Source organism: Petaurus breviceps, unplaced genomic scaffold, assembly GCF_028583685.1.
Source record: "Petaurus breviceps papuanus isolate PSGF00001 unplaced genomic scaffold, PetGlider_PUasm1.0 90784, whole genome shotgun sequence".
NCBI lineage: Eukaryota > Metazoa > Chordata > Mammalia > Diprotodontia > Petauridae > Petaurus > Petaurus breviceps.
The window spans coordinates 12,646,664-12,665,467 of NW_027187345.1; the positions used below are offsets into that span (position 1 = coordinate 12,646,664).

At 34.5% G+C, this 18,804-nt stretch overlaps 1 protein-coding gene across 1 annotated transcript in view; it reads right to left on the bottom strand.

The window, feature by feature from the left end:
• The window catches only part of ADGB (androglobin), a 214,258-nt gene that overhangs the window by 134,918 nt on the left and 60,536 nt on the right, over positions 1–18,804 (bottom strand). The window contains exon 10 of the mRNA XM_069069729.1: positions 9,886–9,995. Coding sequence (XP_068925830.1) covers positions 9,886–9,995 — 110 coding nt within the window. The remainder of the gene's footprint in view (positions 1–9,885; positions 9,996–18,804) is intronic.

The window sequence follows — 18,804 nt, forward strand, 5'->3', positions numbered from 1 at the left end:
GTTCATTATGATTTCTTTTCCCTGTTTACCTTCTCATGCGTCTCTTGCTTCTTGAATCTGAATGTCAAATTTTCTATTCAATTCTAGTTTTTTCATCAAGAATGCTTGAAAGTCCTCTACTTCATTGAATGACCATATTTTCCCCTGAAACATGATACTCAGTTTTGCTAGCTAGATGATTCTTGATTTTAATCCCAGCTCCTTTTACCTCCAGAATATCATATTCCAGGCCCTTCGGATCCCTCAGTGTAGAAGCTGTCAGATCCTATGTTATCCTGATTGTGTTTCCAAAATATTTGAATTGCTTCTTCCTGGCTGCTTGTAATATTTTCTTCTTGATCTGGGAACTCTGGAACCTGGCTATAATATTCCTAGGAGTTTTCTTTTGGGGATCTTTTTCAAGAGGTGATTAGTAGATTCTTTCAACCTCTATTTTGCCCTCTGGTTCTAAAACATCAGGGAAATTTTCCTTGAGAATTTGTTGAAGGATGATTTCTAGGTTCCTTTTTTGATCATGGCTTTCAGGTAGTCCAATAATTTTTAAATTATCTCTTCTGGATCTATTTTCCAGGTCAGTGGTTTTTCCAATGAGATATTTCACATTGCCTTCTATTTTTTCATTTGCTTGGATCTCTTTGATAGTATCTTGATTTCTCATAAAGTCAATAGCTTCCATTTGCTCCAATCTAATTCTGAAGGAATGATTCTCTTCAGTGAGCTTCTGAGATTCTATTTCCATCTGGCTAATTTGGCTTTTTAAGGCATTCTTCTCCTCATTGGCTTTTTGAGCCTCTTTTGCCATTTGAGTTACTCTATTTTTTAAGGTGTTATTTTCTTCAGTAAGTTTGTTGACTCTCTTTTCATTATTTTCTTTTTTTTTTTTAAGCAATCGGCATTAAGTAACTTGCTCAAGGTTACATGGCTAGTTATTTCTGGGTGTGGTGCTAAGTATCTGAGCCCAGATTTGATCCCCAGGTCATGCCAACACTGGAGCCGGTTCTCTTACTCGCTGAACCACCTGGACACCCCTAAGCAATTGGGGTTAAGTAACTTGCTCAAGGTTACACGGCCAGGTGTTTCTGGGTGGGTGCTAAGTGTCTGAGCCCAGGATTCGATCTCCAGGTCATCCCAACACTGGAGCTGGTGCTCTTACTGTGCCACCTGGCTGCCCCTTTTCATTATTTTCTTGCATCATTCTGATTTCTCTTCCCAATTTTTCCTCCACTTCTCTTATTTGGTTTTCAAAATCCTTCTTAAGCTCCTCTATGGCCGATAAACAGTTCATATTTTCCTTGGAAGCTTTTGGTACAGGAGTTCTGACTTTGTTGTCTTCCTCCTGTTCCATGCTTTGAATCTAAAGTAGGATTGCTGAACTTGCTTTGCTTCCTTTTCTTGCTCATATTGCCACTCAATTACCTGACTTTTGAGCTTTTTGCGACAGTCAAGCTCTGCTTCCAGAGAGGAAAGCTCTGTCCCAAGTCACTGGGGTTTGCACAGCTGCTGGAGCTATTAGTTGGGTACCCTCTCTGAAGTCTCCACCAGCTCTGGCACCTGGTTGCATACCCCAGAACCTCCACCCTAGACAGTAATCCAAATCCAAGCAGGTTAAAGAAAGAGGCATTACCCCTCAGACTGGTTGCTTGGTCCCCCTACTCTGCAGGCCTGAAGCTTTGAAGCAGCCATACCTGCCACACCTCAGCCACTTCTCCCTGTGGAGGCCGAGGCCAGATAACACTCCTGGACCCCCTGTTCCCAAAGTCCACTGACCTCTCACTTTGTCTTTGGCATTTATGGGTTGATAATTCTGGAAACTGCCACAGCTGCTGGTGATCCATTCTCCTGAAGTCCCTCCAGCTTCGGCTGGTTGGGGGCCACCCTGGGGCTAAAACTGCAGGCTCGTAAAGAGCTGGGCTCTGCTCCCAGCACTCTGCAGTGGACCCTTCCTGTCAGCCTGCCAAACTGCCTTCAGCATAAGATTTGTTTCTCTCTGTCACTTTGTGGGTTCTGTAGCCCTAAAGTTTGTTTAGAGTCATTTTTATAGGTATTTGAGGTGGTTATGGGGGAAGCACACAGAGTTTTCCTGCTTCTATGCTGCTTTCTTAGCTCCACCCCCTCTCAAAGCATTTTTTAATAGGATAAATATGTTCTCTACATTTGTATCTACACAGTAAAATGAGCACTGGAGTCAGAGGACCTAGATTCAATTCCCAACTCTGGTATTTTTTCCCTGTGAGACCTTATACAAATAAATTTCCTTGAGTCTCAGTTATTTCATCTGCAAATTGATGGAGTTAGACTCAATCAATGGCTTCTGATGTCTCTCGCAACTAAAAATCTATAATCCTATGAATTTCTTCCTGCATTTTAAATAGCACAAATAACTACACCCAATAACCTTCAGTCATTCACACACACACACACACACACACACACACACACATACATACCATTGTCCCTAGGGGAAAATAAAATATAATCTTCTCTTTGGGATATTTAAAGACTTCTATAACCTTTCCTGACTAAATTGGACTAAATTACCTCGAATGATTAGATATATTAATTGTATGATTCTACATTTCAGCCAAAATCTCCGATTTTGTTTTTGAACTTGGCATTTTATTTCCTATCTCTGTTCCTTTTCCTAAACTACCCCCTCTATCTCAAATGCAGTTAATCCTTACTTCTACCTCTTAGAAACTTTGGCTGCCTTTAAGACTCCGCTCTTTTATAAAATGCAAAACCAGCAACATGTATAAAAAAGGAAGAGAGATAACAAATAACCAATATGACTTCAAAGACAAGTCATTAAAGAGTCATTTAATTTGCCTAGTAACAGGATTACTAGGCTGGTTGATCAGGTAAGTGTGATAGAAAAATGACTGGCCTCAAATTAGTTTAATTACAATCATCAACAATTAGATACAAATGTAGACTATTAAGAGTGTCCCAGATATATTAAATATACAGATTAGTTTTTCAGATGATCCAAAACATGGAAAAAAAGAACTAACACTGTGGATGATGGAGTCAGTGTCCAACATGGCCCTTAGGCTAAAGTCTCAGACTACATTAAAAGAAGCATAATAAAATAGAAAAGTTGATCGATATTTGTTACAAAAGATCCAGAAGTAAGTGAACAATGTTAGATAAAACCAAAGAAACTTACTATTGGTATAAGGACTCATTATTCAACAAAAACTCATAAGAAAAGTGAAATAAAATATGGCAGAAATTAGTATCTCAACCATAATAAGCTCCAAATGAATATATAACCTACCTATAAAAAATCACATCACAAACAAATTTGAAGAGCAAAGAAGGTGATACCCTTCACAACTATGTCTGAGGGAAGACTTCTTAAGTCAAAGAGAGGATCACAGGACAAATGGACAATTTATATCATATAAAGTTGAAGTTTTTGCATAAAAAATCTCATGCAGTTAAAACTAGAAGGGGAAAGTTGACTGTGGAAAATCTTTACAGCATATTTCTCTGATAGAGGTCTAATATTCAAACTAAATAGAGTACTAATTCAAATATATAACAATAGCCATTCACTAATGAATGAATTTTCAGTCACAAGACATGAATTAGCATTTTTAAAAAGAAAAGGAAGTTATAAAGAACCACACAAAATATCCCAAATCATTAATAGTAAGACAAATGAAAATTTTACTGTAGTTCTACCTCATAGTAATAAGACTGGCAAAGATGACCAAAAAAAAAAAAAAAAGGAAAATGACAATTGTTGAAGGGGATGTGGGAAGACAGGTATAGCAACATGTTGTTATTTTCATTCAATTTTATTTTGTTCCATATTCTGTCCTTCCTATCTCTTCTCCCTTACCCATTAAGAATGAAAGAAAAATTTTAAAATACATATAGTGAAGTAAAACAGATTCCTGCATTAGCCACATCCAAAAAAAAAAGCTTCAATTTTCATGGTGAGGACATCATTTCTCTACCTAGACTGAGATAACATGTTTTATTATAAGAATTCAGGAATTGTGATTGGTGCCACTGTATTGATCAGAGTTCCTAAGTCTTTCGAAGTTTTTTGTCTTTATAACATTGCTGCTATTATATAAATACTAACCTCTTTGCTTTAGTTCCTATAATTCTTCTCAGGCTTTTCTAAAAACCATCCCTTTCATCATTTCTTACAATAACATGCCATCATATACATATATGATAACATGTTTAGCCATCTCCCAATTAATAATCATTCTCTTGGTTTCCAATTCTTTGCAAATATGAAAAGAGCTACTACAAATATTTTTTGTTCATATGGATCCTTTTTCTTCTTTCTTTGATCTCTTTGGAGTGTAGATTTAGCAATGATACTACTAGATCAAAGGTTATGCATGGTTTAATACCTTTTAGGACATAGTTTTAAATTGCTTTCAGAATAGCTAGATGTATTCACAGCTCTCTCAACAATGCATTAATGTACCTGTTTTCCCACAACCTTCCTAGCACTTGTCATTTTCCTTTGTCAACTATGCCAATCTGAAGATTTGAGGTTGTACCTCAAGTTTTTTATTTATATTTCTTTAATTATTATTAATTAATATTTTTCCACATGATAACTTGTATTTCTTCCTTTGAAAGTTGCCTATTCATATCCTTTGATCATTTATGAAATCAGTTCCCAAGATATCTTTAAAAATTAACAGTGGTTTTCTTCCCCCCAATTTCTTGCTTTTCTTCTAATTTTTTTCTTGGTCTTTTTTTTTTGGAGGGGGGGAAGGTAGGGCAATTAGGGCTAAGTGACTTGCCCAAGGTCACAAAGCTAGTGTTAGGTTCCTGAGGCTGGATTTGAACTCAGGTCCTCCTGACTACAGGGCTAGTGCTCTCTATTCACTATGCCACCTAGCTGTCCCTTCTCTTCTAATTTTAGATGCATTTGGGTTTGTTTTAAACTTTTTAATTTTACATAATCAAAATTGTCCATTTTACCTTCTGTTCACCTCCCTATCTCATTTGGTAATGAACTCTCCCTCTATCCATGGATCTATCTTCCATTCTCCTCTAATTTGTTACAGATTTCATCTTTTTTTGGAGGGGGTTGTCTAAATCATGTACTCATTTGGAGTTTGTCTTGACATACATTGTGAGATGTTGATGTATACTTAATATCTGCCAGACTATTATAATGGCAAGCACAGAAGTAGTCCACACCTTGTTTCAGCTATTGAATTAACACCTTGTTTCAGTTCAAGTTTCTTTTGAGACTTGTATCAAGTGTGTTAACAGAATGTGTGAACCCCACAACTTGTGGACTCCTGTAACAGGAAGGGGAGGAGCTAATGACCATATATAAGGAGAATTTACGGGCTAGAGACAGCAGAACTGAGAGGAGGACTCTTGTGGTGGCAGAGTCAAGAAGGAGAAAACTTGTGGTATTCTGGCATTCTGTTTGTCTGCTCTGTCTGTGTTGATGTTTGTTTGTGATACTTTGTACAGAAGCCCTGGGACCTTACTGGAAGCCCTAAAAGAGGATTTTCTGTTTGTATGTTTACAGAAGTCCTAGAGGAGGGTTTTGGAGGTCCTGGGACTTTACTGATGATTTGTGCTGACCTCTTGGACCTTGTTTGTGGGTCTGTGTTGACTTCTATGCTGTTGATTTGTGTTGAGTTCTCAGACCTTGTTGGTGGGTTGATTTCACAAGCAGATAGTGAATTGATGATGGTGCCAGCAATGTGTATGTATATTATTGTGGCTCTGTCAAGCTTTGTCTTCCCAGAAACAGGATCTGTGAAGGACTTGGGGTGGACTGGACACTATGAACTTCAATATGGAATGGGAACTGGACAAAGAACTGGACAAGGAGCTGAACAAAAAACTGGGAACTGCCTGCCTCTGAACCCAGCTGACAGTTGGGGCTGGGACCACGGCAGAGGAACCATGGAAGCTGAGAGCCAGCCTTGAGTCAAGCTGAAAGAAGATTTTACCTGGATACTGTGTACTGACTGAGAAGATTGTGATTTACAGTGACCTAGGGGTGAAGTTTGACTTTTGTACTTTGTGATTGAATTAAAGATTTTGTGATTGACTAAATGAACGTACTTTGTTTAAAACTATGCGACCACTTCGGTGAAAACTATAGTCATTTTAGTGAAGAGTTGTTGAGTTGTGACATGGTAAATGCTATATTTTGATTTTCTGTGATAAGCTGTAACATTGTGAATACTATATTTTGATTTTCTATGAATGTTTTATTCTGATTTGTTATTGGATAGAGAGCTCACTATACTATGTATCAGAACCTTGAAAGCTATTCACAGCAGCAGTCCTCTGGAAAGCTGCTCGTGCTGGACATTACAACTATTTATTAAGTTTTCCTAACATTTTTTATCAAATAGTGAGTTCTTGTCCTAGTGGCTGGGATTTGGGGGTCTGTCAAACACTAGGCTACTATGCACATTATTTCTATACATTCTGTATCTAATTTATTCTACTCATTAACTTCTCTATTTATTACCCAGTATAAAACTGTTGTAATGATTTCAGATTTGTAGCATAGTTTGAGATATGATGCTGCCAAGATTCTTTCCTTCCCTCTTTTTTTTCCCAATAATTCTTTTGATATTCTTGATCTCTTTTTCCTTCAGATTAATTTTGTTATTGTTTTTCCCAGCTCTCTAAAGTAATCTTTTGGTAATTTTGTTGTCATATCACTAAATAAACTAATTTAGCTAGTATCATACTTTATTATATTAACTTGCTCTACCCATGAGCAATTCATTCCAATTATTTAGATCCATATTTATTTTTGTAAAGAGTGTTTTGTAACTGTGTTCATAGAGTTCCTCTGTGTGTATTGGCAGGTAGACTCCCAAGTATGTAATCATTTTAAATTAATCTTTCTGTCTCTTCCTGATGTATTTTGTTGGCAATACACAGAAATGAGGATGATTTCTGTAGTTTCATTTTTATCTAGCAATCTTGTCAAAGTTGCTAAATATTCCTAATAGTTTTTTTTTTTCAGTTGACTCTCTAGGGTTCTCTAAGTAAGCCATCATATCATCTGCAAAAAGTGTTCATTTATTTCCTCTTTGCCTATGCTTAGTCCTTCAATTTATTTTTCTTTTCATATTACTATAACTAATACATCAAGTCAAGAATACTGGTGATAATGGACGCCTTTGCTTTATCCTTGATTTTTTTGGAAAGGCCTCTAGCTTATAACCATTAAAGATAATTCTGGTTCTTAGCTTTAGGAAGATAATACTTATTATGTGAAGAAACGCTCAACTTAGTCCTATGCTTTATAGGATTTTGAACAGAAATGACTGTTGTATATTTTCAAAAACATATTCTGCATCAACTGATATAATCGCATGATTTTTGTTATCTTTATTATTATGTTCATTTTTGCTAATGATTTTCCTAAAATTGAACCTGTCCTGAATTCTTCATATAAATCCAGCCTGCCTGGTAATAGTATATAATCTTTGTGATATGTAGCTATAGTTTCCTTAGTACTATTTTATTTAAAACATTTGCATCAATATTCATTAGGGATATTTGTCTATGGCTTTCTTTCTCTATTATTCTCCATATCAAGATCACATATGTATCTTAGAAATATAATCACCACCTTATAATACAGTTTAAGATTTGGTACTGCTAAACCTCCTTCCTTTAATGTTAAATGTTTTTTTATTAGTTCCTTTAGTATTCATGACCTTTCATTCTTCCAAATGAATTGTTATTATGTTTGCTAACAGTAAAATTATTTTTTGATCATTTACTTGGGACAGCATTGAATATATAGATTAATTCAGGTAAAATTGTTATTTTTATTATTTTGGTGCAGCCTACCCATGAGCAATTAATATGTCTCCATTTATTTAATCTGATTTTATTTGTATAAAATTTTTTTTAATAATTTTGTTCATATTATTCTTGTGTTTGCTTTGGCAGGCGTACTCCCAAGTATTCTATATTGTCTAGAGTTATTTTAAATGGGGTCATCTCTTACTATATCTTCTTGCAGGATTCTGTTGATGATATATAAGGATGTCATGATTTCTGTCAGTTTGTTTTATATTCTGCTACTTTGCTCAAATTATTGCTTCTAATAACTTTTTAGTTGAGTCTTTAGGATTTTCCAAGTATATCACTATATTGTCTGCAAAAAGAGATAGTTTTATTACCTCATTGCCCATTCTGATTCCTTAATTTTATTTTTCTTCTCTTATTGCTATTGCTAGGATTTCCAATATAATACTGAATAATATTCATGATATTTTACACCTTGTTACACACCTGATCTCACTGTGATAGCTTCTATCTTATCCCCATTACAAATAATACTTGTTGATAGTTTCAGGTAAATGCTTCCTATCAATTTAGTGGAAAACTCATTGATACCTATACTTTCAAGTGTTTGTAATAGAAAATGGAGTACAGCACTTTATCAAAAGATTTTTCTGCATCTATTGATATAATGACTTGATTTTTGTCACTTTTATTACTGATATAATCAATTGTATTAATAATCTTCCTTACATTAAACCATCCCTATATTCCTGGCATAAATCCCACTTGGTCATAATGTACAATCTTTGTAATATGTTGTTGTAATCTGCTAGAATTTTATTTAGGATTTTTGTATCCATATTCAATAATGAAATTGTTCTATAATTTTCTCTGTTTTTAGTTTTCCTGGTCTACATGTCAATAACATATTTGTTTCATAAAAGGAGTTTGGTGGGACCCCTTCTTTACCTATTATTCCAAATAATTTATGTAATATTGGCATTAGTTGGTCTTTAAATGTTTGATAGAATTCACCATTTGGTTCTGGTGCTTTTTTTCTTAGGAAGCTCATTTATGGCCTGCTCAATTTCTTTTTCTGAAACAGATCAGTTTAGATGTTCTATTTCCTCTTTTGATACTCTAAGTTTGTATTTTTGTAAATATTCTTCACTTTCAAATAAATTGTCAAATTTATTGGTATATAATTGGGCAAAATTAGCACCTACTCTTTAGTACTCCATGGTTTAATTTTATCCTTTTTGTTTTAGTACCACAAAATGTTCCACAGAACAGGCATCATGACTCAGAGAGCCAGCATAGTACAATGGAAAGGACATGAGTTCTGAAATCGGAAGACCTGGGCTTGAGTGCTGGCTCTACCAGGGTTTCAGTTTCATCATTTGTAAAACAAAATAATTTGCTAGATGACCTCTAAGGTTCTTTCTCATCTATAAATCCTATTATTCCAGCAATATGACAATGGTAGTAAGGGAAGAGAGAGGTAGCAACAGCCAGAGAGAGCAGTAGTTATATTATGCAACAAGGCACTTCATTGAGAAAGCAAATTTAAATGCAAATTGTAAAATGTACCTGGAATCGAAACTACATTGGAGCATTGCCATTTTGACCTAATTTGCATTCAATATTTATACAAGTTCTTTCTAACCATGCAAAACAAACATTCATAGATTCTACTTTTTGTAAGTTTAATTGCCAGAGGAACCAGCACACAGCCTTTTAGGAATTAAAGATCTGAATGCCAAAAAATAATAACAAATAAAGTAACATAAAGAAAGGGTTAGATTTTCCCCAAGGACAATAGGCTTTTTGACTATGGGCAAAAAATATTTACAGAGTAATCCTAATTGTTTCATTGATAGAATTAGAAAATACCTTAAAGTCAGTTTAGTTGAACATCTCCATTTCAAAGTTGTGGTAAGTATGATTAAGGTGAGTAAATCAACAGACTTGGCCAAAGTCTCATCAAGAATTAGGGGCAGATTGAGTATTGGATCCTGAGTTTCCCCATGTCCAGTTCTCCTCATTCTCTACTAAACAAAGCTGAATCACTAGGATTTAAAATATAACTAAATTGTAGTGAGTCCCCTACTCGCTTACCATTTTCTCTTGTATAAAGATCTTCTTTTCAAACAAATTCAGAGGTGTAAATGTACCATATACCACCATCTGAGGGAATGGTGGAGGTTGAATCACTCCTATTACTCCAGCTAAAAAAAAATCACATTCATAATTAATACACTAAAATTAGCTTTTAAATATGTCATCACATCTGGTTCAAATTTCCATCTAAAAACAGCTAATGAGAAATTGGGAGGGTAACATTTAGAAATTAATGTTAAGCTGCAAATATTACAAGTTTATTTTATATAATGCTTCGTTATTCTGACCTCCATGGTAATGTCATAAATACTTTAAAGCACTTTCATTATACATTATAGTGATACATATTGTTAAATCTTTCTCTAGCTACCACCCCAGACTGTGCTCTTTTGGAGGACCCCAAAGGTCACGATTGTGTTACTGAAAATTACCTTGGCTGTCATACATAAAACCTCTATTTTGTTTCATATGGAAAAAAAACCCTAATATAAATGTAACTTATCATAAATGCCTTTAAAGAAACAATTCTTAAGTAGAAAAGTGAATAATAATCAATGATAGAAGTTATTCCTAAAATATAATTTCTTCATTTTTGTTTACACAATAAATTATAGCTATTATTAATTATAAAAACCAATATTATTTTATATTGATAAAATTACTACATTTAATTTAGATTTTCTATAGTTAATCATTGTGGGGTTAAGGGAATCATTACTAGAAGAAAATGTTTTTTTCCCTGTTCTCCTTTCATTTAAATTAATTATTCTACTTTTTAAATGAATTCTTAAGCACTTTCCTACAAACTTTCTGTGGCCCCCCAATATAGTTGAAATAAATACCAAATAGTTTAAAATCTTCAACCCACAATTCAAGATTTTCTTCAGTCTAACTCCAAAAAATATTTCCTCCTACTCTTCAGTGCTTACTTTGCCCGTGCAATTTCTTCTACCCTCAATAAACTGCCCACAATTTACCTTCAGCAGCTGGAATCCTCCCCACCTTCAAGGCCCAGTTCAAATGCCACCTCCTCCATTTAGCTTTCCCTGATTCTCCCATCCATTTGAATTTTCCATCTGCTTTGTGTGTACATTTCTTACATATTTTCATACTATTTTATCATGTGCATTTGTTAATGGCTTTGTAACTCTCTTTGTTCTTAGTACAGTACCTTGTATGTTGTAGCTTAGTCATTTTCGGTTATGTCCAACTCTGTGACTCCTTTTTGTGGTTTTCTTGGCAAAGGTAGTGGACTGGTCTGCCATTTTCTTCTACAGCACATCCAGGGATGGAAATCCTTAAAGTGGCAGATGCAGTGGACAGAGCATGTGGTTTAACCATGTTTGCCTATCTCCTTATCTGAAAAATGAGCTGGAGAAGGAAATGGCAAACCATTCTAGTATCTTTGCCAAGAAAACCCCAAATGGGGTCACAGAGGGTTGGAAATGATTGAAATGATTCAACAACAACAACAAAAGAAAAACTTATTGCCAATAAGATATATCAAAAAAATGAACAAGATATCCAGAGATACTGGGCTCCTCTTTACAAGAAGTCTTGAAAATGAAGGATCACCACTAGTCAGAAATCTTGTAAAGAGGAAGATTCTTTTTCAGGTATAGTTGGATTAAATGACAATTTAGGTTCCAACTCTACAATTCAGGGATTCTGAATTTATTTTTAACGTTATTGAGCCCTCCAATTAAAAGGGAACTCAGAAGTTATATCATATATATCAAGTTATATTAACTCCTACTACCTAACACGTGAATCTTGACCATAACAGCCCTCACAAGACATTATCTAGCTTCTTCTAAAAAGCTCCAATGAGCCCTCTCAGGTAAGCTCATTCCACTTTTGGCCAGGTTGGATTGTTTAAAAAAAATCTGGGTTTTTTTCCCCTTATTTTGACCTTTGGATTTGTTCTCCAATAGTTCACACTACTTCTAGTTCTGCTTTCTGGGATAAAACCCACCCACCAAATTTGATTTCCTTATTGCCTTTCTACATGACAAACTTTTAAACCATAAGCCATCTATACCTCTCTTCTACAAGCTAAGTATTCTCAGTTCTTCAAGTGATCCTCATCTGCCAAAGTTTTAACCCCATGATTTATCTTCAGAATATGATCCAATTGGTCACTATACTTCCTAATATGTGATACCTAAAACTATATGCAATATTCTCAATGACATTTGTTAGGGAAATTGTAGAGATGACAGTTCAAATATAGGTTCTATTGGAAACTCCTTCCAGTTCTGAGATTCTATGAGAAAATGGACTGACCATTGCAGAGTATTCAGAAATTATCAAATTCCTTCCAGCTCATTGGTTCTTTAATAAATTAATCCTTATAAGCCACTCCCATATCCTATAGCTCTTCTAGGTCACTCTTCAATATAATGAATTTAACTATAAATGAGTGTTGAATTAAATCAATAAACATTAATTATTATTTAGGACAGATAAAAATTCTGATTATTTGACTTGATTTTGTTTTTGATAGATGAACATTTACTGGTAGTATGTTGGGAATTTTTTCCTTATATTTAACCCAAATTTGCCCTGCCTTAGGGCAGAAATCTAAATTGGCTAGGATAGGATACAAAAGAACATTTCTCATTCCTTTAATGAAAATCTGCAGGTGTACCAAAATGTTTGAAATTCACAGGCATATTATGAACCAATAAGAAGTTTAAAATGGTGGTTGAGATCTCACAATCCTAAAGTGGTATGACACATTACACCACATACTTGACACATATAACACATTTAAGAATCAAAGATACATAAAATGCTTTTCACGAGCAGTTTAATATTTGGGAATTAGCTTGCTTTTTTCAGCTTAAAAGATTACTTTGTTACATATTTGGTTTATAATGGAAATTATTTTATTCATCAAATAACCATATTTAAAAGCAAAGCTTTACAAGTACAAACAGGAGAGTGTAAGTTAAATATCACTAGCCACAAAACAGGTGCTAAATGAGTTACTTTCTTTAAAATTTTGTATTTAGGGCTTCATTAACTATAAACTGGTATCTTCTATAAACACAAAATATTTCCAGTTTGATAAAGGCAAGCAAATTCTATACATTTTAAAATAAAACTTTTGGCCAATTTCATATACACACATATATTATACACTGACAAAATTATTTTGCCTAAAATTGCACATGGCATTTTTTTTAAATAATAATCACCATTCTTACTGATGGAAGACTTGTTCATACTATCCCTGTGACTTAGAGAGTACAATAATTTAGCATTCCTTGAGAATTGGGATAATTTCATCTTCATCTTTGTATTCCAAGTTTCCAGTATAGTTGGCACAGAGTAAGCACTTGGTAAATGATTGAATTCAATTTTATAAACAAGAAAACTGAGACTCAAAGAGGTTAAATGATTTGCTCATAGCCATCTTAATGAAAGAATTATGAAAAGTTATGTGCTTCAGAGTAGCTATTAGATGATTTAACTTGTATGCTGGTTATGGCGTTTACTCAAGGATATTACCAATCATTTCTTTGAAAGCACATTTGATGAAGAAATTAAAGTTATCTATAGTCATGTGAAAAAATGCTCTAAATCACTATCAATTAGAGAAATATATGTTAAAACTACTCTGAGGTATTACATCACACCTCATCAGATTGGCTAATATCACAGAAAAGGAAAATGATAAATGTTGGAGATGTGGGAAAATTGGGTACTAATACATTCTTGGTGGAGTTGTGAACTGATCCAACCATTCTGAAGAGGAATTTGGAACTATGTCAAAAGGGAACAAACTGTGCATGCCTTTGATCCAGCAATGCCACTATTACATATGTATCCCAAACTGATCATAAAAAAGGGGGAAAGGACCTACAAAAATATTTATAGCAGTTCTTTTTTTGGTGGTCAAAATTTGGAAAGTGAAGGCATGTCCATCAACTGGGGAATGGCTGAACAACTTGTGGTAAATGAATGTAATGTGTTATAATGTAATGTGCTATAAGAAATTATGAGCAGGCAGAGTTCAGAAAAACCTATAAAGACTTACATGAACTGATGCTGAGTGAAGTGAGCAGAACCAGGAGAACATTGTACATATTAACAGCAACACTGTACAATGATCAACTATGACTAATTTAGCTTTTCTCAGCAATACAATGATCCAAGACAATTCCAAAAGACTCATGACAGAAAATGCCACCCACATCCAGAGAAAGAATTGTGGAGTCTGAATGCTGATTGAAGCATACTATTTTTCACTCTTCTTGGTTTTTGTTTCTTGGGGCTTTTCTATTTTGTTTTGTTTCTTCTTTGACAACATAAATAATGTGGAAATGTTTACATGATTACACATACATAACCTATATCTCATTGCTTACCATCTTGAGGAGGATAAAGGGATGGAGGGAGAAAAATTTGGGGACTCAAAATCTTATTAAAAAAACAAATGTTGAAAACCATCTTTACATATAATTGGAAAAAAATTAAATACTGTTTACAAGAAAAAGTGCATTTGAAAATTGTGCATGGGTATATAATATCAGAGTATTTTTTATCTGAATATATATAGTTTTGTCTCATTCTTATTTTTAATTTGCTCTTGTTCCAGAAATTACCCCCAAATATAGGTCCAGAATTTATGCTGCTTTACCAATATTTCATGTGAAGAAGTATTTTACTCAAATAGTAATTGCTGTAACAAATAGCAGTTGGATATGCCAAATACCAAAAGCTGTGATATGCAGTGCAGATATACTGTGAAACACTTTATTATAGGGCCCTAAAAAAATAAAATAAATCTTGAATGAATAAAACTCATTGAACTTAGTAAAATTCATTGACAAAAATCTCTGAAACTATCAGGAAAACTGATGAAAATTATGATACATTTTATTAAATAGTAAAAATAAGAACACAAAAAATCATAGGTGGTGGGTTATTGTTGTGCCAGTTACCAGTCTATCATCTATCTATATATTTTATGATGCAGAATGGAAGGAAAGATTTAATCACTTTGGATTTCTGTCAGTCTTCAGAGAGCTAAAAGGTCAAGATGGTTAAAAGGGTATCTTACTTGTTTTCCCACTATTTTACCATGACAGTAGACAATTTCAGAAGAAACAAATAAAGCACAGCACATTAAAATGAATTTGTGTGTGGGGTGACTTGCAGTGAAGTTTCCCCATTCTGAATATCATATATCCATTCTTATTACTTCCTTGTATTTTGTAACTAAGTTCAGTATTGTTTCCCCATATATATGTAAGTCATTGTATATTTCAAGGTAAAGTAAGAGCTATTGAGTATTAATACAATTGATTGGATTAACTATTGAGACCAAATTAGAGGTGTTTCTAGTTTGGGGAGTTTGGGGAAAGGAATGGTAGTGTGAGAGGTAACAAAGGGTTAAGTTTCTACAGAACCGTAAGAATTGCTGAACAAGACTACTGATAAAAAGTAACAGGCAGTAGCCTTGGAAGGGAGTTGAGTTCCCAGAGAACTCCTAGATAATACTAAAATGAAACAATGTAGAAGGGAAGGAGCTGACAGCAGCAGGTGAATTTGACCAATCAGGGAACAGGCAGTGGCCTTGGGGCACCCATGCCCAGATAAAGATGTATCTAGGTTAGACTAAAGGGGGTTCAGTATTCTGAGGTTGTTACTGTGCTTGTAGTGGACCTCAAGTATTATGTATGTTATCTAACAAGATTAGAGCCTCATTAGTTAATAATTAGGTTAATGTTTGGGAGGGGCATGTAACCCTTGCTTATTTAACCCAGCTTTAGCTTCTGTACCTCGGCCTCCTCTCTCTCAGTGTTGTCCCAGACACTGAACCGGCTACTTCTCACAAGATTCTAATAAAACTTTCTACCTTCACTTTGACAGTTCTCCAAGTAGTCAATTTGGGTTAGGGTCTCTGTATCCCACACATTTGGATCTGTGATTTTTCCAAATACTTAAAATAGTAGCTGAAGTAAATGTACTGCTTTAAGAGAATCACTGATACAATGGGACAGAAAGATACCTCATTCCTTTGGGGGAGGACATCAATATAGCATCTTCATTAAAAATACAAATACTCGGGGCGGCCAGGTAGCACAGCAAGTAAGAGCACCGGCTCCAGTGTTGAAAAGACCTAGAGATCGAATCCCGGGCTCAGACACTTAGCACCCACCCAGAAACACCTGGCTGTGTAACCTTGAGCAAGTTACTTAACCCCGATTGCTTAGGGGCGGCCAGGTGGCTCAGCGAGTAAGAGCACCGGCTCTAGTGTCGGGATGACCTGGATCAAATCCGGGCTCAGATACTCAGCACCACACCCAGAAATAACTGGCCGTGTAACCTTGAGCAAGTTACTTAACCCCAATTGCTTAAAAAAAAAATACAAATACTTTAAATAAGCTTTATAAAATTGATTATTAATCCAAACAGCCTGTTTATTTTAAGCCAAGTTTACTCCCAAATCTTAGAAAATATTTTTTCCCATGAACTATTAGACTAAAAAGCAAAGTAAACTTAGGAAATAATGCCTTTTAGGTCAACGGTTCCTTCTAATTGTAGCTTATGATTTGTGAATGGCCTTTGAATTATTCAGAATTCATTTGGTTGGACTAAAGAAAATGCATGGATGATCAAACTAAAGTAAGTCACATGAAGGCTGTAGCAACATTCCCCCTCTTCCAACTCAGATTTAACTTTATGAGTTGTTAAAGAATTAAAGGAGCCTTTCATTAATAATATATCCTCACAAATAGACTAAATTTGGACACTTAGTCTCTCTCATGATGTCAGAGGTTACAAACGTTATGCTAATAAACATAATAAAATCAATGAAATAAAAACTTGAGTAAAATTCCTGCAGGTAGTATAGTCTGGGATGGGGGGGGGGGGTAAGTAAAGAATGATTCATTAGTCAAGCACCAATTATTTACAAGTCACTTAAAATCTCTAGGCCTGAATCATCTAATTTCTAAAACTGAAAAAATAATAACTATTTTCCAGGAATTCTCTGAGGATAAATGAGATAATAAGTATGAACACTTCTGAGTGCTCTGAGCACCACGGAAGGCTACATAATTTCAAGATATGGGAGCTCTACATTCAGAAAAGTAATTAATAAGTCAAGCTAGAATTTCAATTAGAGGCCATTACCTTATTTTTTATAAATGGGGCAACAAAGATAAATTATCATTTTCAAAATGCAGATGAATTAATTAAATCTGAGAATAGGAACTAGTCCTCTACTAGCTTAAAGTACTACAGAATAAATTTTAAGATAGAATTATGGGCATCAAAAGTTCATTTCATTTATAATTATATTCAGGAATCTTTCATATTAAAATATCATTATTATTTCGATTATTTCTATAGTACTCCAAAGAATCTGTATTATCATGAATGTGGGTACTCTTTCCAAGAGTATGGATGATAACTGACTCATGACTCTCAGTACAAATCCAGTACAATTTTTCCTCAATGTCCTCTTGTAAATCCTCCATACAGAGTCCAATTAATACATCTTTCTTTATATTTCTTGACAGAGCGTAATCACAAATGGATTATGTGGACCATCCTTGAGTTATTCTTATTTCTGATAATATTCCAACATGCCATTTGTCTTTGGCGATTTTTCAACAGTAGTAAGACAGCCTACGCGCGTGCGTGCGCGCACACACACACACACACACACCACTTCTCTGTTGGTCTTTGGGTAATCACTAATTCATCAAAGTCTGTGGAATTCAATGACTCCATGAAGATTACTAGTTTTAACAAATGGTTCCTTCATTTCTAGAAGTTTGTGGTCATTAAAAGAACTGTGCAGTTCTCAAAGATAATTTGACTTGGTATCTTCATTCTGTTCAAATACGGATCCAATTCATTGTCCATCTTAGTAACTTTTCGAGACATGTTTTTTATAGGTCAGCTGCATATTATGGTCTAGACAACAGACATTCTCCATCCACTTTATTTTTCTTTTGATGTACTTAGGTCAGATTCTTTTGCGTAATTATGGATTTCATATGTTACAGAGAAAAGGACCTTGGATTTTAGGTTAGACATCTTGGCTCAAATCTCACTTTTGTTGTTCCCTGTGTGATCTTAAAAAGGTTTTTTTTTTCCCCCTTTCTTTTGGCCTCAGTTTCCTCATCCATAAAAAGAGAAAGTCAGACTAAATTATCTCAAAATCCCCTTCTATATGAAAAGCTAAGATCCTAGAATCATTTAGGAGTCTCTGAACATTTGTTCTTAGGCTTGATGCAGTCAGCAAAATGTCATTTGCAAATCTGACTGTTAATATCTAGCAGCATAGTATAAAACAGGAATAATACTCCTCATAACCACTAGTCATCTTCCTTAATAAGGTTTTATAAATGAGTTTCTACTTAAAAAAACAGTGTCGTCTTGCTTAACACATCCATCTACTTGGCAAGGAGATCAAATATTTATTGGCAAAGGCAGTTTTCAGGATCTTCTTCTATTCTTATTGTGATGTTTGGTTTACCTCAATTAAACTTACTTAGGAAATGGTGATGGATGGCCTGCATCCATACCTGTTCTTCAATCCATTTTGCAGTGCCAACAGTTAATTTAAATGGTTCAGTTGAGGGAGGCTTAATTGTGCACAAAGGTAATGATTTTTATCTTTAACAAATAGACAGTCTGACTGCATATATAAAATTGATTTAGAAATAACTCGCATATCAGTTATGTTATTTCCTGTTTCAATGTAATCAATTAATTTCTCATTTTGTTACTCAGTTCTTAAAATGTTCAGAGGCTCCTGATTTTCTTTTGTGCAGAAATTATCCATTATATAATGGATTGTATGTATAAACAAATATGTGTGTAAATATGTATATGTATGTGTGCATTATACATGCATATACATATACACATGCATACAATGGGTAATGG